A 22,498-nucleotide genomic window follows, 5' to 3' on the forward strand; every position below is an offset into this window, starting at 1 on the left:
GCCCTCCACGATGAACACTGGAACCGAGAAGCAACAGCCAAAGATCCTCATCTGCAGCTCACACACACCACCAGGGCTTGTTCTTGAACCTCCACACCCGACAAGGACAACTGAAGTGGGGGAAATAGAGTCAGGGGAAACAACATTTTCTGCTTCAGTAGATGGACCGCCCGAGAGCTCAAGGAACAGGCCATAGAGCCGCTGTCAAGCATAGCTCGAAGTTTTACAGTGTCTTGAATCAGCACATCTGTGTGAAAAAGATCGTCAGTTGCAGACAGTCTCTGGGTATTTTGAATAATCACAGTAGAGTTATCACCTGCTAAGGAGCAGAACTGTGTGTACACTGACTCAAGATCAACATCATCAGGCTCTTGTGGGGACATATCATTGGGCCCTACACTACTCCCCTGCTCGTGTGGGCCAACTAGTTTCCCTGTTGGTTGGAACCACCAGGCTGAGCAGCAGGTAAGTCAGAAGGAGGAGCACTCTGACAGGTCACAGCCTGATGCCCAGTTGCATAGCAGCGAAAACAAAGTCGCTCTCTCCTGCAGTGAGACATGGTGTCATGGTCGTCACCTCCACAAATGGAACACGGACCCCGAGAGCTGCCTCGGCCACCAGCACCCGACCTTGGCGACCTGGAATGACGAGAGGCCTCTCGCTGCAGCAACCGCTCAAGGAGAGTAATCACATGGTCAAGTGACTGCCCCTCAGACTGCAACATTCTGCCGGCTGCAACTGGTTGAGAGGCAGGGGTCCCCCCCGCAGACTGGGCATGGCACTGCAAAACGTCCACAGCCTGGCTGGTGTGCAGATTTCCGGCTGGGTGGAAAGATTGACGCTGCTGAAGGCGCTTCTTCTGGTGGTGTTCATCCAACCTCACTTGAACATCAGTGGCAGTCCACTCCTCCAGTGGCTTGCAGCCGAAGACTAGAGACAGTTCAGTATCTGGACAGTGGGTGATAAACATGACTGTCACTTCACGAGAAGGATTGTCAAGGGTCTTTCCTTGTCTCTTGAGTCCATCTACTGCAGTGTCCATGGCTTTGTTAAGCCAAATCCAATAGTCAACAGCAGTCTCAGTGGGCCGCGGCTTTGTGTCATAAAAGTCAGCAAGAGGCATGAAAGAGGTCACAGAGTCACTGAAGTGCTGCCTAAGTATGTCAAACACAGGTTGAGGGCCTGACTTTAAGTCTAAGGAGGGTCGACTGCGAAGCCCAATGGTCACCACATCACGTGCCCTCCCCCTTAGCTTGCCCAAAACTTCATCTGCCTGGCAACAAAGCTCAATGCCCCTCCTACCCAGGTAAAGTATCATACCTTCCTCCCACTCAGAGACTGAAACCCGATCAGTTTGATCCCCCCTGAAAGGATGTGGCTCATAACTATCATGGTTAATTGTCAAGTTAACCTTAGAGAAATCCGCTGTGGTTGACTGAGTCAAGTTAGCTTCATTAGCTGGCATGGACTTAAGACATGAAACAATGTTCTCACCTATACTGGTCCCTATTTGTTTCACCAGATCACTGAGAACATGGACATCTCGACCAGAAAGTGTAGACTCACCATCCACCCCAGCATCTGCAGCGGCACATGCACTATCCCTCCCAGGACGATTGTGCGGAGTAGATGTAACATGTCGGCCTTCACTAAGCCCACCTGGAGTAGGAAACTGACTGAACCACAGTTTAGCACCCCTACCAACACTTGACACATTATGTTCACCCATTTTCACAGAAAAAAATGTCAAAATATATAGTAAAGAGTCTGTTACCCTATGCAGCTTAAGTTTTTTTTTTTTTCTTTGACAGTTAGCTCAAATGGAAAAAAAAAAAACTTTGATGGATTCACACATAAAAAAACAAAACATCAATAGCATGTCCAATATTACAATCCACAATTAAACTTTTTTTTTTTTTTTTTTTTTTTTTCTGTTACACAGACAGGCCACCATATAACACTGAAAACACAGTCCAAAACCGGGCTCTATGCTGCAACCGGACTCACGATACCAAGGGAGTGAATAAAGCACCGATGAAGCAGTCACGTGAAGAGTCGAGCATGCGGCGTCACCATGGCGACGAACAGATCACACACCCGCGTAGTTTTTTTTTTTTTTCTAATCCGGGTCACGGCACCATTGTAGCGGCTTTGTACTCTCTCTAGTTGCGTTGTGTATTTCACAGAAGAAGGCCGTCACTTTTGGCAAACTTGTCGTTTATTTCGGACATCTGGGAGAAGGATCAACACATAACGTCAGTCCCATTTCCCTCACCTCGGGGAGACAGCAAGGTCCGACTGCTCAATTAGTATTAAAATTAACATACATAAAGAACAAAATGTAATATACCTGGCAGAAGGATCAACACATAACGTCAGTCCCATTTCCCTCACACACACAACACACGTCTGAAAAATATAAAATGAAAGGAAGTACAGGTTAGCTAACCATGTGCAATTAATCTGAAACAATAGCGGAGCTCACAACTCTTGCACCTACCGGGGAGACAGCAAGGTCCAACTGCTGCTCTCACCCGGGATGTACGACCCTAAACTACAGGGGTGCTGCCATCAAGGGCAATAGCACAATTAAGTGTGTGTGTGTTTTTATGGCAAGTGGAATCATCTTCACCTTAACTCCGTTACACACACTCAATAAGAATAATAAGCCCGAGAGGTTTTAAAGAGTGTGCTCTTTCAGGCACACTCAACTAGAAAATTTCTAAAGAAATTTTGAATGTGCATGACTCTGGCCCTGTCGTCCCCATGCATTATTACTGACACTGCTCAGCAAATTCAGTACTAGAAAAGAAATTTTGAGAGTGACGAGTGGGCTGTTGCTGGGGGTCTGTATCCAAAAAGCACACCTCAAATAGTCATTTTAACATGTTTATTTAGACACAGGAGCAGCTAGCGCTTACATGCTAGCAATTAACATTAGCATGTTAACATTAGCATTGTTAGCATTAACATGTTAACATTAGCATGTTAGCATTTGCATGTTACCATTAGCATGTTAACGTTGATGCGCTAGCAGTTAACATTAGTATGTTAGCATTAGCATGTTAACATTAGCATGTTAGCATTAGCATGTTAACACTGATGCGCTAGCAGTTAACATTAGCATGTTAGCATTAGCATGTTAACATTAGCATGCTACCATTAGCATGTTAGCATTAACATGTTAACGCTGATGCGCTAGCAGTTAACATTAGTATGTTAGCATTAACATGTTAACATTAACATGTTAGCATTAGCATGTTAGTAATTAACATGTGTTTAATTCCGAGTGGCTAATGTTAATTGGCATTAGCATGTTAACATTAACATGTTAGCATTAACATGATAACGCTGATGCGCTAGCACTAAAATGGCCACTCAGCTTCTGTCTGCTTGCCCCTCCCCCCTCTTCTCCTTCAAGCAGGCTGAGGTTGCCAAGCAACCAGGACCAACTGTAATCAGTGGAGGAGTTACTGCACCTGTTAGTATGTCACTTAGAGACTGAGAGAAAATGCTGAGAACTCCTCTCGAACAGGAAGGATTTCTGACCAAACCGTATTTCCAATCATTGAACCGACATAACTGGGGGCATCGCGTGCCCTTCCTGATTGTTTGACATAGTTGTTTTGTGTCGATAAATGAAGAAATGTGCCCTCAGGAGCAAGAGAGAGAAACGTTACTTCTGCCTTCCTCCAGAAAATTTCCCTCCTTTTTTAACATGGGAGTCTATGAGGCTGTTGGCGGGAGTAGTCGATCAATTAACGCGTCAGGAGCCAAAAGTATATGTCTGACAGCTTTGGCAGGCGAATGTGAGTGATACAACAAATTTTGCGTTTCTATGTAGAAATCGTGTCTGTAGTGGGGCATTTGAGGCCACGGTAGTCAAATACGTTTTATTTTTTCACTGATCGTTCTCTCCCCTCTTCACTCTAGCAATGACATCACCCACTGTAGCTCTGGAAAGTTCTCGTAATACACACCCATTCATTTTTTTGGCTTTGTTTTTCTGGATTTTTGGCAAAACCGTTTGCCGAAACTCTTAGAAAAGTCATAGCAATCGATTCCCGGCCGAGCCGGTCGTTTCGATACCCGTTTTGTGTATGTACGACAAAAACTCTGGGAGGAGTAGCGTGACAAAAAAAGGGCGGAAGAATAAGTTTAACTAGAAAAATTTCTAAAGAAATTTTAAGTGTGCCTGACTCTGGCCCCGTCGTCCCCATGCATTATTACTAACACTGCTCAGCAAATTCAGTACTAGAAAAGAAATTTTTAGAGTGACGAGTGGGCTGTTGCTGGGGGTCTGTATTCAAAAAGCACACCTCAAACAGTCATTTTTAACATGTTTATTTAGACACAGGAGCAGCTAGCGCTTACGTGCTAGCAATTAACATTAGCATTTTTAGCTACCAGTTAGTATTAACATGTTAGAATTAGCATGTTAGCATTAGCATGTTAGCATTAGCATGTTAACGCTGATGCGCTAATAGTTAACATTGGCATGTTAGCATTAGCATGTTAGCATTACCATGTTAACGCTGATGCGCTAGCATGTTAGCATTAACATGTTAGCATTAGCATGTTAACGCTGAAGCGCTAGCAGCTAGCAGTTAACATTAGCATGTTAGCATTAGCATGTTAACATTAGCATGTTAACGCTGATGCGCTAGAAATTGCCATTAGCATAATAACATTAACATGTTAACATTAGTATGTTAACGCTGATGCACTAGCAATTAAGATTAGCATGTTGGCATTACCATGTTAACATTAGCACGTATTTAATTCCTAGTGGCTAATGGTAATTATCATTAGCATGTTAACGAGCTAGCTGCTCTGCTGTCTCTGTCTGCCATTTTAGACAGACAAGTTCAAATTAAGTGCCAAGAACTACTAAAATGGCTGCCGCTCGGCTTCTGGTGGCCCCTCCCCCCTCTCTTCCTTCAAGCAGGCTGAGGTTGCCAAGCAACCAGGACCAACTGTAATCAGGGGAGCAGTTTGCACCTGTTAGAATGTCACTTAGAGACTGAGAGAAAATGCTGAGAACTCCTCTCGAACAGGAAGGACTTCTGGCCAAACCGTAATTCCAATCATTGAACCGGCTTAACCTGAGGCACGATGAGACCTTCCTGATCGTTTTACATAGTTGTTTTGTGTCGATAAATGAAGAAATGTGCCCTCAGGAGCAAGAGAGAGAAACGTTACTTCTGCCTTTCTCCAGAAAATTTCGCTCCTTTTTTAACATTGGAGTCTATGAGGCTGTTGGCGGGCGTAGTCGATCAATGAGCGCGTACGGAGCCAAAACTATATGTCTGACAGCTTTGGCAGGCGAATGTGAGTGATACAACAAATTTTGCTACATTTCTATGTATAAATCGTGTCTGTAGTGGGGCATTTGAGGCCACGGTAGTCAAATACATTTTATTTTTTCACAGATTTTTCTCCCTGCTCCTCACTCTAGCTGATGATGTCATCCACTCTAGCACAAACATTCCGCCAATACACACCCATTAAACCCAGAAATTTGACTAAAAACCTGCTGAACTTTGAGCCTTGATAGTTTAAAAACGGTAAAAGCTGTCGATGAGTGTCGTGAATCCCTGAAGATAAGGGAAGCATACCTACGTTTTAAAGTTTAAACAAAGTCTCTCGGTGAAAGTATGCCAGAGCAGTTCATTGTTGAAAATGTCTGTTGAAATATTTTTTTTTTCGGGCCTCCCCATTCATTCCCTATGGGAAATTTTTCGCAATAAATTCGCAATAAATTCGCGAAAAACATGCGAAACATGCGAAAGTCATAGCCATCGATTCCCGGCCGAGCCGGTCGTTTTGATACCTGTTTTGTGTATGTGCGACAAAAACTCTGGGAGGAGTAGCGAGACAAAAAAACGGCGTAAGAATAATAGTAAGCGCGGTGGATAACATATAGTGTGTGCTTTCAGGCACACTCAATCAGCGCGGTGGATAACATATAGTGTGCGCTTTCAGGCACACTCAATAATAAGCGCGGTGGATAACATATCGTGTGCGCCTTGCACGCACACTCAATAATAAGCGCGGTGGATAACATATGGTGTGCGCTTTCAGGCACACTCAATAAGCGGAAGAATAAGCCTGAGAGATAATAAAGAGTGTGCTCCTTCAGGCACACTCAATAATAAGAATAAGCGCGGTGGATAACATATAGTGTGCGCTTTCAGGCACACTCAATGAGAATTAGCTAACATAACAGAGCTCTGGGTCTTCAGTCCAACACCTACTGAAGCTGCAGTACTATTATACTTATTGTGAAATTTTAATGTAAGGTCTGACATCGGTCTAATTGACATCAGGGAGTGTATCAGGTGGTTAACTTACATCTCTTGCAATGTTGCTATCCAGGGGTCCTTCAACCAGCTTTTTTACAAACTTTGGTAGATTCTAGTATTAGCGTTGAGTCAGAACCTGATGATGACCCTTGGGATGCAGGTGATGGTGATGATGACCAGTCTGAAGATGAGCCCTCTGAAAACTCCACCTCAGCATTGCTACCTAAGAAAACACACAGCCTTGCATTGTAAATGACACAAATGACCATGAGAGAAAATGAAATACAGCTCAATTTACCTTTTGTAGAAAATAGAATACAAAAAACAAAATATAAGCCTGCAATCCTCTACCATCACATTCTTCAGCCTTGAAAGACAACCCAGGTGACTTCAAGAGTTCATCAAATATCCGTGTTAAGGAGGGAAAAATAGGCCTGTAGGAGGCACATTCAGTCGGATCTTTACCCTTCTTTGCAAGAAGGGTAATGCAGGCCTCAGTAAATAATGGAGGAAGTGAACCTTGCCTGCAAGATTCAGAAAGGACTGAGCATTGTTACGACCAGATAAAGGGGTATGAACGGAAGTAACATAAAACCAGATTTTAAAGGTTATTAAACAAAAGTATTTTATTAAATGAAAGTTCAGATTGTTTTAACAAAAGGAGGTGAGGCAAAATGGAACTAAGGGCGAGCAAGTGCTGTTAAACGAACAAACAAATATAACAAAAAGAGAACTCTAAACAGAGCCTATATTACCTAACTAGAAAACCAAAACGAGAAAGAAAAACCTCACTAACTAAGTCTAACTCTAAATAACAAAAACACATCCAAAACAGCACTCTTAATCTAATGGGTCTAACAAAAATAGTCTACGTGTAATCAGTAGATATCTCCAAACTAACTAAACCCTGCCCAGTCCCAGTACCAAACACAAAACCTCCACAGTTACAAAATACAACCAAACGAGTATCCTCAGACACATATGAACGAGGCGAGCTCACGAACACACAAACAACAAGTGAAGCCGCTACGATGCTCGGGCAGCTGCGGTTTAAATGCCAGTGATGCTGCTGCGGGGGCGCTCTCATTGGCGGCGCAGAAATGATGACGCACCAATCCTGGCCCTGTACAGCCACGGACGTGTTGTCCCCGCCTCCTCCAGCTTGGGGCCAACCAGGGACCGGGAACCGCACCCCAGCATTTACCTATAGGGGAAAAAACACTACCCACACACATGCGTGGGGCGAAACGGCGACAGCCATAACAGCATAACAATGGGGAAAGCAGCAGAGAGAAATTCTTAAAAAATTCTGCCGGGAAGCCATCGGGGCCTGGGCACTTGCCTGACTGCATTGAAGAGATGGCTAAAGCTATTTCTGTCTGGGATATAGGTTCTTCCAATCTCTTTTTTATATCTGATGAAAGACTAGGGATGTTAAGACCACTTAGAAAGTCAGAAATTGCATTAGAATCACTCTGACAATCTGAGGTATAAAGCTGGGTGTAAAAGTCCCTGAATGCTTCATTAATCTTTTGGTGATCTGCAGTTATAAGGCCATTTGGTAACCGGAGCTTAGAAGTATTTTGTTTTGCTTTATGACCTTTGAGTTGATTGGCTAATAGCTTGTCAGATTTGTCTCCAATATATGTAGAACATGGTTTTACTCTTTAAAAGTGATTGTTCAATTGAGTAGGCGGTGAGCAGATCAAATCTGGTCTTAAGTTCCAACCGTTTTTTATACAAATCTGGACACTTAGTCTGGGCGTATTGTTTGTCAATCTCTCTGATTTGGTGGACAAGGTCTGATTGTTCTTGGCGAGATTTTCGCTTCACTTGTGTAGGCTATAATCTGCCTATAATAGCCATCCACATTAGGAGCATAAATGTTTACGAATACTACAAGCGTGTTACATAGTTTACTTGTACTTGTACTTCAGAACAAACATCGTTCGACAACACCTCTTCCTGTGGGAGTCAGCACCTCCTAAAAAAACAAAAACATGTGTAGACCTAATCTAGGAGGTCTTTACAAACAAAATACAAAGAATAAAAAATAAACGAATGTGAGCTCTTAGGTATGATTACAGATAACATAAGGCGTCTAGTTCCAGGTTCCAGTTAAAATTGTCTCCCAACGTAAACAAACGCTCACAGGTGGAAAAGCGCATTGTCATAGCGTTTTAAAGGGTCGTAATGCAGAGCTAGACTCTATATTAATTAACACTCATAGCAGGATTGGGCCTCATATGAGAACAGAGAGAATAAGTAAATTCAGTTTTAGATACATTATTTATGCAAAGTGACCAAACACCGTGAGATTTGCTTGTAATATTAGTAATTAGTCTGTGGAAGCTGTCGAAAGGAACAGCGTTAAAATACTCACGTATGAACCACTGGACTGAACCTATTCACCGGTATAAACAAATCACGCCGTCCACCTTGTAACTAGCCATGCAGAAAGGCAGGACCCAAAGTGGAGCCACCTTTCCTAAATAAAAATAAATAAAAACAAACTCGCCAGTTTTCTATACCGCTCATTTCCACGTCAAGTTAGTGGAGTGGGCGCCCTCATTGTCACGGCAACCTACTGCTGAGAGTCATACAGGTTGTGTGTGTGTCAGAAGATGCAAGGGGGAGGGGGCGAGGGATAGACTGATCCCAGGCGGCAGGCCACACAACACAAACTGCTTCAAATAAATTGTATTTCATTCATAGAATTAACATAGACCCATATACCTACATGTAATTAACTGGGTTATGTGAAAAATAAGAAATAAATAAAATAAAATAATCTGGTTAGTCATCTATGTGACCTCACGTGACTCCGGTTGATTGACGGGCGAACCGACAGTGTGGAGTCTTCATCATGGACTTCCACTGATGTCATGACCCTTCCAGTGACAGTAGCTGAAGCAGAGATGAGTTTTTCCAAGCTGAAGCTTGGTCCACTATGTCACAGGAGTGTCATGACTAATCATGAACAATGTTTTCAGGTAAACTTTGACCAAGACACATAACATTTATAATACTTATTTTTGAAAAAGACAATTACATGAAAAACCCATGCATACTTACTCAGTGACTGAGAATGATGACTTGAAAACATGAATGGTAGTAACACAGACAGAACTTGGATGTTTTTGTGCTTTAACACGATTTGGCAAAGCAGTCCACATTTTGAAATCCAGGTGTTTGAGCAGGAAATGGATGAAGCAGATGAGTCTGTGACTGGAGCCTGAGTGCCTGAGTTATGGTGTCCCTGTGAAGCTGTGCATTCAAACATGACAGAGCTGTTAGCTACGTGCTACTACTCAGCATGTTTATTCTTTGCATAGGTTTACATGTTTACATTTCTGTATGCACAATTGCACAAATTACAAGTGGATTTTTCTCAATATACAACCAAACTGTAACTCATAACCAGCTATGTTAACCTCAAACATACGCATACACTCTGGTTTAGCTGTTTTTGTTGTTTTTGTTTAAGACATACTTACAGGATTCATCTTCCTCTACAGCAAGATTCCTCTTCTGGGACAGCTGACCTCTGGCCTGTCTGTTTGTGAATGCCTGTGCCACTGGCCACGAGCATCTTAATGGAATGTAGTGTGTTTCACATTAGGCAAACATACCTGTATGTAATTACACAGAAAATTTAGTTGTAAGTAACAGTACACATACTTTTGGTTAACAGGTAAAAGACGAGATACATGCCTTCATTTATGGGCAATAGTATTTCCAACAAAGTATGCATAACATTCAGAATGCTCATTAAAAACAGAAATACATAGTGTGATTCCTCTTCTGCCTGTCGTGAGCTCCCTCTCCCTCTGCCTGGTAGGAGCACTAATTATCTGCCACTCTGCTGATTACTATCACCTGTCTCTGCTGCCACTCCCTCATTAACCAGCCAGCTGCTCCTCATTACCTACTAACCATACCTTGTATAAAGAGCCCTGTTTCCCAGCACACCTTGTCAGATCGTCTGCTAAGCCTGCGCCTTTCCTGCCTGCTACCTGCTACTACGCTGACTCCTATCCCGGACCTGCCCGACCACCCTCTGCTCTACAACCCCGGTAACTTGACCTGCCTTCTGCCTTGTTGACCACGATTCTGCCTTGCCCTTGGTGGTACTACTGCCCTGGAGGTTTTGCCCTGCCACTCCTCTCCTGCTGTGTGTGTGTGTTCCCCCAGGACTTCCAGCCGCTGGGACACACACCCACAAAGACTCACTCCCATTCCCCAAACCCTTCAATAAACTATTCAAACGTATTGCTTGTGTGGTCCTCGTCTGTCCAGATTCCTGACAGTACGATCTGACCAACATAATGGACCCAGCAAACGTTTCACAAAACTTGGACTTAGAACCACCCACCGCCATGCAGCGCCTGGGAAACGCTGAGAGGGACATCAGTCAGATGACGGGTGACGTCTCCTCTTTGCTACGGCTTGGCAACCAGCAGCAACAGCAGCTCCAGCAAACACAGCAGTTGTTACAACAGCAACAACACCGGATTCACGAACAGCAAGATCACCTTGCTCATATAACTCGACTGCTTGCCCAACTCATTCCTCAGTCCCAGCCCGCCGCTCCAGCCACCGCCAGCCTGCCTGCCACTCCAGCCATAGCCAGCCCGCCCGCCAGCACCGCTCCAGAGTCACCTGCCCAGGCTACTGCTGCTGGAGCTCCGGAACCCAGAATCGGCAACCCAGAACGGTTCAACGGTGACCCAAAGCAAGTGCGCCCGTTCCTGACCAGCTGCAGTCTTCAGTTCTCTCTGCAACCCAGAACCTTTGCCACAGAAGGGGCAAAAGTCGGGTACACAATCACTCACCTGACAGGCCGGGCTCGACTCTGGGGAACAGCGGAGTTTGAGCGTCAGACCCCTGCGTGCACATCTTTTGAACTGTTTGCTGAGGAGATGCTCAAGGTTTTTGATCTGGGCTCATCTTCTGAAGAAGCATCCCAGGATCTTCTGAGTATTCGGCAGGGTCGACGGACGGTTGCCGACTACTCTATCGATTTCCGGACTTTGGCAAGGCGCAGCCCCTGGAACATGGCAGCGTTGGTGGACGTGTTCTTCGCCAGCTTGGCCGACTACATCAAGGATGAGTTGGTCTCTCATGAACGGCCCTCCACCCTCGATGACGTCATCGCCCTGGCTGTGCGCATAGATCGACGGATCCAGACCCGCCGCCGGGATAGGGGGCGCCAAAATCCCCCAGCCACCAGCTCTCGTCATGTCCCGACTGTCCAGCCGTCTTCCCCAACTACTCCTCCAAACCAACCAGACCTGTCTGAACCCATGGAGATTGGCCGGGCTTCTCTTTCTCCTGCTGAGCGTCGGCGCCGTATCTCCTCCAACCTATGTCTGTATTGCGGAGGAGAAGGACACCGTGTTGCCAACTGCCCTTTAAAAGCCCAAGCTCACCAGACATAGGAGGAGTCCGGCTGAGCTCAATGACCATCCAGTCCTCCAAACACAAACCGTTGGTGCAGGTCCGTCTACATCTTTCCGACTCCACCCACACACTGGCTGCCCTGGTGGACTCAGGCGCCGCAGCCAACATAATGGACACTAAACTCGCTCACCAGCTGGGACTGGAGACCCTCCGTCTGACACCCCCTGTCCCTGCTCTGGCATTAAATGGGCACCCTCTTGGCACAGTCATGCATGTCACCACGCCTGTTAAGATGATGCTGTCTGGCAACCACAGTGAAACCATTCAGTTCCACCTGCTCCACTCCCCGGGCCAACCTCTCATCCTGGGCTACCCATGGCTCCGACGGCACAACCCTCACCTTGATTGGGCAACTGGAAAGATCCGAGAGTGGGGAAAGGACTGCCACCAGACCTGTTTGCTTGCGGCCATGCCACCCTCTCACCCTGTACCCCCCGACTCAGCTCCGGACATCTCCAATGTCCCGGAATGCTACCACGGTCTCCGGGAGGTCTTCAACAAAATCAAAGCCACGTCTCTGCCCCCACATCGACCCTACGACTGCGCCATTGACCTCCTTCCTGGTTCTGTTCCCCCCAAAGGCAGTCTTTATTCCCTGTCTGCTCCTGAACGAAGGTCCATGGAGACGTACATCAGCAACTCTCTTGCTGCTGGAATTATCCGTCCATCCTCCTCCCCTGCTGGCGCCGGATTCTTCTTCGTGGGGAAGAAAGATGGAACCCTTCGCCCCTGCATCGATTACCGTGGCCTTAACAGCATCACAGTAAAGAACCGGTATCCTCTGCCTCTGCTCAACTCTGCCTTCGAGCTACTCCAGGGGGCCACCATCTTTACAAAGTTGGACCTTAGGAACGCCTACCACCTAGTGCGGATTCGGGAGGGCGACGAATGGAAGACAGCATTCAATACCCCAACCGGCCACTATGAGTACCTCGTGATGCCGTTCGGCCTCACCAACGCTCCAGGGGTTTTCCAGGCCCTAGTGAATGATGTACTGCGGGACATCCTAAACCAATTTGTCTTCGTTTACCTAGACGATATCTTGATCTTCTCCAAGACCCAGCCTGAACACACACATCATGTCCAGCAAGTCCTTCACCGCCTCCTGCAGAACTCGCTCTTCGTCAAGGCAGAGAAGTGCGAGTTTCATACCAAGACTGTGGCTTTCCTTGGATACATTGTGGCAGAGGGAAAGATCCAGATGGACCCAGCCAAGGTCTCAGCAGTCACCTCCTGGCCTGTTCCTGAAAATCGCAAGAAGCTACAGCAGTTCTTGGGCTTTGCGAACTTCTATCGACGGTTCATCCGGAATTACAGCTCCGTAGCTGCCCCACTCACCGCCCTGACCAGCAATAAACAGCCCTTCACCTGGACCCCAGCAGCTGACAAGGCATTCAGTATCCTCAAGGCTCGGTTCACCAGGGCTCCCATCCTCCAGATGCCAGATGCAGACCGACAATTCATTGTGGAAGTGGACGCTTCTGATGTGGGAGTGGGGGCCGTGCTCTCACAACGAGCTGCAGAGGACAACAAACTCCACCCTTGTGCATTCTTCTCCCGTCGCTTATCCCCATCAGAATGCAACTACGACGTAGGGAACCGTGAGCTGCTCGCTGTCAAGCTGGCCTTGGAGGAATGGCGTCACTGGCTGGAGGGGTCCACCGTCCCGTTCTTGGTTTGGACGGATCACAAGAACCTGGAGTATATCCGCTCTGCCAAACGTCTGAACCCGAGACAGTCCCGCTGGGCCCTATTCTTCACTAGATTCAATTTCACCCTGTCATACCGTCCAGGGTCACGTAACATCAAGCCAGACTCACTCTCCCGCCAGTTCCAGAAGGAGGACGCCCCTTCCCAGAATCCTGCACCCATTCTGCCCAGTCCCTGCGTCATAGGTGTCCTGACTTGGGAGATTGAGAAACAAGTGCGGGATGCTCTCCGTGACCAACCTGGCCCCAGTGCGTGTCCTGATGACCGTCTCTTTGTTCCTGAACACCTGAAATCTAAGGTCATACAATGGGGACACGACTCCCGTCTGGCTTGCCACCCTGGATCCACTCGCACCTGCCATCTGCTTTCCCAGCGATTCTGGTGGCCATCACTGAGGAGGGATGTGCGAGACTTTATCCGTGCCTGTCCAACTTGTAATCGACACAAATCTTCTAACCAGCCGCCTGCCGGATTACTCCAACCTCTGCCCGTACCAACACGGCCCTGGTCCCACATTTCCATGGATTTTGTCACAGGTCTGCCCCAGTCTAAAGGCATGACTGTAATCCTCACCATCGTGGACCGTTTTAGCAAGATGGCACACTTTGTTCCCCTTCCAAAGCTGCCATCTGCCAAGGAAACTGCCCAGGTGGTCTTGGAGCATGTGTTCAGAATACATGGACTACCCAGAGATGTTGTCTCGGACCGGGGCCCGCAGTTCACCTCCACTTTCTGGAAGGAATTCTGCCATCTGCTGGGGGCCACGGTCAGTCTAAGTTCTGGTTTCCACCCCCAGTCCAACGGCCAGTCAGAACGAGCAAATCAGGAGCTGGAGAAGGCACTCCGATGCATGGCGTCTCATAATCCTCCCACCTGGTCCCAGCAACTGTTATGGGTGGAATATGCCCACAATTCCTTGACCTGCTCTGCCACCGGTATGTCACCCTTCCAGTGTGTCTACGGCTACCAACCACCCCTATTCAACAGCCAGGAAGGAGAAGTCACTTGTCCATCTGCCCTTGCCTACTCCCGCCGATGCCGCCGCACCTGGGCCCAGGCCCGTGCCACACTCCTCAAGTCCATCTCCAGCTACACCACTGGCGCCAACCGTCACAGGACTCCTGCACCCGCTTACCGTGTTGGACAAAAGGTGTGGCTGTCGGCAAAGGATCTACCACTGCGGGTGGAATCACGAAAGTTGGCACCTCGCTTCCTCGGCCCATTCCCCATTCAGAGGGTAATCAGCCCAACTGCTGTTCGGCTCCTTCTGCCCAGGTCCATGAGGGTCCATCCCACGTTCCATGTCTCGAAGATCAAACCGGTTCATGAGAGCCCGCTGGTTCCAGCTACACCCCCCCCGCCTCCTCCACGCCTCATTGATGGTGGTCCAGTCTACACCGTCCGGCGTCTGCTCCGATCCAGACGTAGAGGTAGGGGCATCCAATACCTTGTCGACTGGGAAGGGTATGGTCCTGAGGAGAGAACCTGGGTGCCTGCCAGCCGGATTTTGGATCGGACCCTCATCGCTGGCTTCCACCGGCAGCATCCAGACCAGCCAGCCATTCGTCGGGGTCGTCCTAAAGGACCCCGTCGTTCCACCCACCCAGTTTCTGACCCTGCACCTGGCCTGGCCCCTGTCCCGGGACCCGCTCTGACCCCTGCTGGGGGCTCTCCGGCCTCCTCTGAGGATGAGGCCGTGGACTCTGACTGCTCTGAGGAGTTCTGACCCTCCGCCGGCTCCCCCTCCGCCCTCCCTGTCTTGGCGGTGTTTCTTGGGACTTCTGGGGCCGTCCCTTGAGGGGGGGGTTCTGTCGTGAGCTCCCTCTCCCTCTGCCTGGTAGGAGCACTAATTATCTGCCACTCTGCTGATTACTATCACCTGTCTCTGCTGCCACTCCCTCATTAACCAGCCAGCTGCTTCTCATTACCTACTAACCATACCTTGTATAAAGAGCCCTGTTTCCCAGCACACCTTGTCAGATCGTCTGCTAAGCCTGCGCCTTTCCTGCCTGCTACCTGCTACTACGCTGACTCCTATCCCGGACCTGCCCGACCACCCTCTGCTCTACAACCCCGGTAACTTGACCTGCCTTCTGCCTTGTTGACCACGATTCTGCCTTGCCCTTGGTGGTACTACTGCCCTGGAGGTTTTGCCCTGCCACTCCTCTCCTGCTGTGTGTGTGTTCCCCCAGACTTCCAGCCGCTGGGACACACACACACACAAAGACTCACTCCCATTCCCCAAACCCTTCAATAAACTATTCAAACGTATTGCTCGTGTGGTCCTCGTCTGTCCAGATTCCTGACACTGCCCTGATTTTTTGTTTTGCTGCAAGATAATTCTGAATATGTGTGTTAGTGGAAAAGCTTATTACAAGTTTAGCACAGTTTTGCTTTGGACCATAGTATTTGTGTTGCTAAAGACATGCATTTTGCAAGAAGCTGTTTAGTGTTACACTTTGTTATTGCTACCACTTGTGTTCTCAAACAACATAATGTGGACAGAATATGACATGTAATAGTAACTGTGTGTTCAATATCATAACTGCACATACATTTCTATAGTTGTAGTCAGTCAGTATTCAGTAAGAGAAAACATATCAGTGAAATAAGTACAGCGTCATGAAAGCTGTAGTATGTCTGTGTAACTTCAACAATTACATCCTCTGTGTCTTTCACATAGACATGATCTATTAATGTACCTTTTTCAGTTGTACATTGTCGCACATGTTGAATGTAGCCATGCTGCTCCAGTAACTTTTGAATGGAAGATGAAACCAAGATATCCTCATTAGAGTCTCCCATGATAATTTTTCTACCAGCATGCTTGTCAAGGTGAAAGATGACCTGCAATAACTTCTGTCAAAACATGTCAATCTTATAGGAGTTTGGCCTGTACAGAACAGCAGCACACAAATTTACATGTTGCATTTCGAAATACAGGCATTCAATGTTGCACTTTTCTGGAAGTAACACCTGCACATCAATGTTTTCTGAACAGTACATACCTACTCCACCTCTTTGTTGTTGTTTGAGCACTGCAAACATTGGGTCAGAGTCATCGTAACAGTTCCCTCGTGGATTGTGGTGGAAAACGTGTCCTGCAAGTTGTGGTTCTTCTTTTGTGTTTACATCAAGCCATGTCTCTGTTAAGCAAATACAGTCAGCTTTCATGAGGGCTTTATGTGCTTCAATATCCAAAATGTGTGCCTTTAAACTCTAGACATTGTGCAGTGCTATTGTACAAACAGGGTTTACATCACATGACAAAGTCTTTACAAACTTAAAGACAGGCATGCTTTCCATAGCCAAGGTGATTTTATTGTCACAATATATAGCTGACTGTTTAAAGTCTTCAATTTGCAGATTGTATCAAATTCACTTCACCTCATTGACTTCAAACTTGGTAGGTGTGTTCACATAGACTTCCTGAGTAAAAGTTGTCAAAATGATGAATTTTGGGGAAATGGTATGGGCGTGGCACTCTATGCACATTTCGACATGCGCACATTTCGACATGTGCACATTTCGACATGCATGCATATGCGAGGGCCCGACCATCGCTGCTTGCAGCTTTAATTAGGGCCCGAGCACGCGGTGCGAGGCCCTATTGAATTTCGTATGTTTATTTATTTATTCTTCTTCTTCTTTTTATTTTTATTCTTCAGTTTCCCAAATAAATCGCATTTTCGATGGCCCATATCTCCCCGAAAACTCACGAAAATTTGCCTACCCCCCCAATGTCGGGTGTAAAATTACGTTTTGCAATCATAAGTTACTAAGGCAGTTCATATGAAGTGCATTAGTGATTAGTATTTCATAACATATTTTTATATTATGATGTTTTATTTATTATTATTGTTACTTGAACATTTATGAGTTCAGATGGTGACAATATAGCCATTATGTTTTTGGAGTTACTTATGACACATATGTTATGCAGTGAAAGTGCAATTACATAGGGCTTAGTTGTATTGAATCAGCTGAGTAAGAGTATCCATTAGGAACCAGAAACTTTGCATCATTTGTCAAATACAACTCAACCTATTATCAATTGTTATGAAAGCATCAACATGCAATATGTTGGAACAAGTTAGGAGTATACATAAACATGTCTAATAGGAATCATAAGTTACTAAGGCAGTTAATATGAAGTACATAAGTGGTTATGATTTCATAACATATTTATATTAAGATGTTATATTTATTAATATTGTTAGTGGAATATTCTAGAAATTCTCTCTCCATGCCTCTACTGCCAAATACAGCTCTTATGCAGTGAACGTGCAATTACATAGAGCAGAGTTGTATTGAATCAGCTGAGTTAAAGTATCCATTAGGAACAAGAAACTGTTTGCATCATTTGTCAAATACAACTCAACCTATACAATTAGTAAAGGTGTGCAATTATTAACATGTCTAATGGGAATCATAAGTTAGTAAGGCAGTTAATATCAAGTACATAAGTGCTTAGTATTTCATAACATATTTATATTAAGATGTTATATTTATTGTATGGAGTACATGAGTGGTTAGGATTTCATAACATTTATATTATTATTATTTATTTATTATTATTGTTAGTAGAATATTATAGAAATTCTCTCTCTGTACCTCCGTTGACACATACAGCTCACCCTATGATGTACAACTCTATTTTCCCATGAAAGATTAGCATAGACATAGATCCATATTTGACTCAGCAGAGATAAAGAATCCATAGTGAAATAGAAACTCTCTCCACCTCCTTTGCCAAATACAGCTCAAGACTAACTAGCAGTTATATGTTGACAACATTGTTCTCAGTTCCACATGTAAATGCACACATAATTGCATCATGGTCGCTGAAGTACGTTTGCAGCACTACACAGCTCACATCGGAATGTGTTGTTTTAACATACACATGATCAATTAGTGTTCCCTTTGCTGTTGTGGCTTCTGAAACATGCTGAACAAAGCCTCTCTGTGTCATGAAGTTGCAAATAGTTTTTGACGCAACCAGATTCTCGTTGAAGTCTCCCATGACAGTAACAGTTTCACTTAGTGGTTCCACGTACTCAAGCAACTTCCCGAGATTCTTTATAAAAAGAGACATGGGATATGATGGTGGGCGATAAACAACTGCAACCAACATTTTGTTTGCAGTAAAACTGTATACCAGACATTCCATATTGACAAATGGTATTTGTATAATGTCAAACGTCAAATTGTCCGAGGTATACATACCAACACCACCATGTTGTTGGGCTTGGATGGTCGACAGCCTGGGGTCATTATAACACCCTTTCCTAGGAACACTATGGAAACGATAACCGCCAATGGTCACAGTTTCAACCGAGGGACTATCGGACAACCATGTCTCTGTAACAGCAACACACTGAGGCTTCAAACGATGCATACACAAAGCTAGGTCTTTTGCATGGCAGTCTAAACCATGGACATTCATCAAAAAGACGCTGAAAGCATTTGTTACGCATTTGTATGTTTGAATGTTGTTCATCAAAAGCGGGGACATGCTGTTGAGTGCCTCTTTGATGCTGTCTTTACAGTAGATGGCTTTTTGTTCAAAGTCCTTCAGAATCAAACCAGATAAACTTCTGACACGGCTTAAAGCAACATATGCCTGTCCGGGTGCAAACACTCTGCGTAACGACACTACAGCCTCATCAATAGTAAGGCCCTGTACTTTATGTACCGTACAAGCCCAAGCAAGTTTGAGGGGGAATTGACGCCGCATGCCACCTCTAGTAGTGACCCGTTCCTCTTCTGGATCAATGGCAACTGAGGCTGTGTCAACACCAGGGGGATGTGCACAGCGGTTCCTCCAAAGTTTGCCAATGTCAGCATTGTCAAACTTGATGTAGACTTCACAAGGAAACTTTTTATCATTGCCACCATAAACAATGTCTGTGACAGAGCCGCACACCCCGTTGACTAAACCATCAGCAACATCGACATTTTTGCACAACATGACACGGGCTCCTTTCCCCAAAAGTAAGGTTTCCTCCAAGCAGGTATTGCTGGCTATGGAATGATGACCCTTTAACAACACAACCTTGCCTGTTTTTTTACTGTTGACATAATCCTGAGCACTGACACAGACATAGTCAGGACATGTTTTCCGAATGCATTCCAAATTATGCTCACTGACTTGTCTGTTGGTCGGGAAAATATGTAGAGCAGAGCTGTCTTCGCCGGTTTCACGAGACTTAAGGAGTTGCACATCACAACTTAACATTGCAGTGCCCTTAGAGTGTGTCCTCACTCTGTTCAGCAGTTTGGCAAATTGCTCGTCTTTTTGCCGAACAACTGTGTGTAACACTGCACTGTTGAAAACGCCAGACCACAAATCAACACCGTCATTTGCAACATGCAGTGGTTTCCCACGCACTGGAGGCAACTGAAAGAAATCACCGACCGCAATAATAGATATATTTCCAAACAGGGAACTACTGTCGCCTATTTGCTTAATTTGTCGTAATCTTCCATGGATGTAAACCAGCATGTTATGATCAACCATGGAGATTTCATCAATTATTACAATCTGCAAGCTTCTATATTTAGCACGTAAAGAGTTCACCTTATCCTCACCCAGAGGTGTGTATGGTAAGCGAGCAGCTTTGCCGATGCTAAATGTACTATGAATAGTAGTTGCATGTAAATTGTATGCGGCGATCCCTGTCGGAGCAGTCAACAAAACACAAATGTCATCTGGCTGATGACACACTGGTGCTAAAATCCTCATTGCCTCGTACTGAATAGCCTTTATTAAATGGCTTTTACCAGTGCCGGCGCCACCTGTAACAAAAATGTGGAACGGGTCTGGCTGTTTTCCCTGAGCCTGCTGCACACACCACTCTCTGACTTGATAGAAAATACCCATCTGTGTCTCATTAAGAGAGCGAAGCAACGCCAAACCGTCACTTCTGCACATGATGGTATTTCTCTTTTCCAAATGACCTACCTGTTCTCGCAGAACAGCTAAGTCAGGGATATGTTCCACCGGGTCCTCATTGGCCTGTCTTTCTTCTCTAAGTATCTCCCTGCATTCTAACCTATCTAATTCCTGTTCAGGGCACAACTCACACCACGCATCCTCAGCAATCCCATCGTTGTGGATTAGCTCCTCGACATTGTCTAGCTCTTCACTTTCCACTTCGAAAGTGCTGCGGTTTCTGTCAACCACAGACTTGACTGCAGAATGCATCACATTGTCTGCACATCTCACCTGGCCATTCAGATAAAAATCTTGATAGGTTTCAAAGTCCACAGGTCTGAGCTGCCCGTCTGTGTAATAGGACATAAACAACTGCAGAATGCTTTGAAAAAACAATTCTGGGTTCTTTGTTTCAGAGAACCGCACGTAACGCACAACTGCAGGTTGTGTGCGGGTTCTTTTCACAACATAACCACAATTGTTTCCAAGTTTGATTCTATTAGCAGCAGTTTCGTTTTTTGGACAAAACGCGATACTGCGATGCAAACGAAGCCAAACACATGTCTCGGAAATCCACGGTCACTGGCCTGTTCCTGTATCTGTCCACAATGTTGGTCATTCACATGTCGTCTGCACTTAAATCATGTGTTAAAGCCTTACGCTGTAAAACCTTTAAAGGCAGACTCATTCGAACAGTCTTTTCACCGACAGGAACAAAGACAACTTTTCGAGAACACTCTTTCAGACGCATGTTTGTGAGTCTGTAAACAGCCTCCTGAGCGCACACGGCTGTGGAGATAAACACTCACCAAATGTTTCAGGCTGTCCTTGGCATCTCTGTTGCCCTCCTTTGCTGCCTCACGTTGCACACACTGTAACAATAATCCCATTTCTTTCTCAGCTTTCGAGATGTAAGAAATGATATATACAACACAGGCATACGCATCGACAACAAATTGGACGTCAATATTTGCATTCCAACACTTCAAGAGGGGTTTGCTATATTGATTGATCCAAACAGCGTTAGCCTGCCAAAACTACCCTGGCTGACACCTACATGCTGAAACAATTCCTCAGCTGTTTCAAAGGTAAGACTGTCACTTCTGAGAGCTTCTTTGATTGCAAACATGATGTTTGCTGCAGCCTCCTTTTTCATTTTCCCTAAGCTCGCCCTTACCTTACATCTGAAAGCACACTGGGCCAGCGTCTGTCCCTCAGTGAGCTTGCATGCACATGAATTTGTGTCCTCCATCTCAGTGACACTGCGAGAAATAAACGTGCGTGCGGATGGTGGCCTGGGAAAATTGAAACGACACACGGTTTTGCCCTTTTTACAGGTTTTTGCATGTCGTTTGGAATGCTGCTGCACAGAAGTTACAGTGTCCAATAATTCTTCATCGTTGGACGGTAATTCGCATGTCACATAACGATCAATGAACTCAATTACCTCTGCATCTGTGTTTTTATCAATAACAGGAGCATCCTCAATCCAAAAGAGGCAATGGACATGTGGGGAACCACGCTGCTGGAACTCCACCCTACAAAAGTTGTCCTTTATTTTGCCTATCGGATTGGCAGGAGACATCAGCACTTCTCTCAAGAAACAATGCCAGCGGAAGTCAAACATTCTTGCTGCAGTGACAGAATTACGCCGCAAAAGCTCACACCTATCTGCCCACTCTAGCTGTTCCGCAGTGTCTGTTCTACCTGCCTGCTTCAAAATGCTGGACAGAAGGTTTTTCCAGCGCATATCGGCTGCAGAAAAGGAACAAAACCACGTGGGGATACCTAGCTGCCTCACACAAGCCAACAAGTCACGCTGTGCTCCCTGCCAAAAAGCTGGGGTACCTCTTATTGGTTTTAAAAACCGAAAGCCATCATCAAACTTTAAAAGCTTCCCGAGTGACTCCTCAGTGTGGAAGGCCTCGCCACTCACTCTGTGACCCTTCCCATTTCCCTGGCCCTTTCTCAATGCAATGGACACATATGACACAACCTGCTCAAGCTCAGACATATATTGGGCAAAAAATATATATTCAACATTTTGTGCAAAGCATCCATCTGCATGTAAAATTCTGTTATT

General features: G+C 45.7%; 1 protein-coding gene across 5 annotated transcripts; it reads right to left on the bottom strand.

The window, feature by feature from the left end:
• Positions 1–260: 260 nt before the first annotated feature.
• On the bottom strand, positions 261–16,934 carry LOC109137978 (uncharacterized). Of its 5 annotated transcripts, XM_027272392.1 has the most exons (7): positions 16,487–16,934; positions 16,181–16,235; positions 9,803–9,937; positions 9,381–9,572; positions 6,355–6,528; positions 2,351–2,409; positions 261–2,231 (listed from the first exon to the last, which is right to left on the bottom strand). In XM_027272392.1, the coding sequence occupies exon 7, from the start codon at positions 1,727–1,729 to the stop codon at positions 425–427; it is 1,305 nt and encodes a 434-aa protein (XP_027128193.1). In that variant the 5' UTR covers positions 1,730–2,231; positions 2,351–2,409; positions 6,355–6,528; positions 9,381–9,572; positions 9,803–9,937; positions 16,181–16,235; positions 16,487–16,934; the 3' UTR covers positions 261–424. The 5 variants fall into 5 exon arrangements, with proteins under 5 accessions (XP_027128193.1, XP_027128191.1, XP_027128192.1 ...); XM_027272390.1 differs by having other exon boundaries at positions 261–2,409; XM_027272391.1 differs by having other exon boundaries at positions 261–2,409; positions 16,181–16,934.
• Between the last annotated feature and the right edge of the window lie 5,564 nt (positions 16,935–22,498).

This window comes from Larimichthys crocea, chromosome XX (genome assembly GCF_000972845.2).
Source record: "Larimichthys crocea isolate SSNF chromosome XX, L_crocea_2.0, whole genome shotgun sequence".
In the NCBI taxonomy this organism is placed as follows: domain Eukaryota; kingdom Metazoa; phylum Chordata; class Actinopteri; family Sciaenidae; genus Larimichthys; species Larimichthys crocea.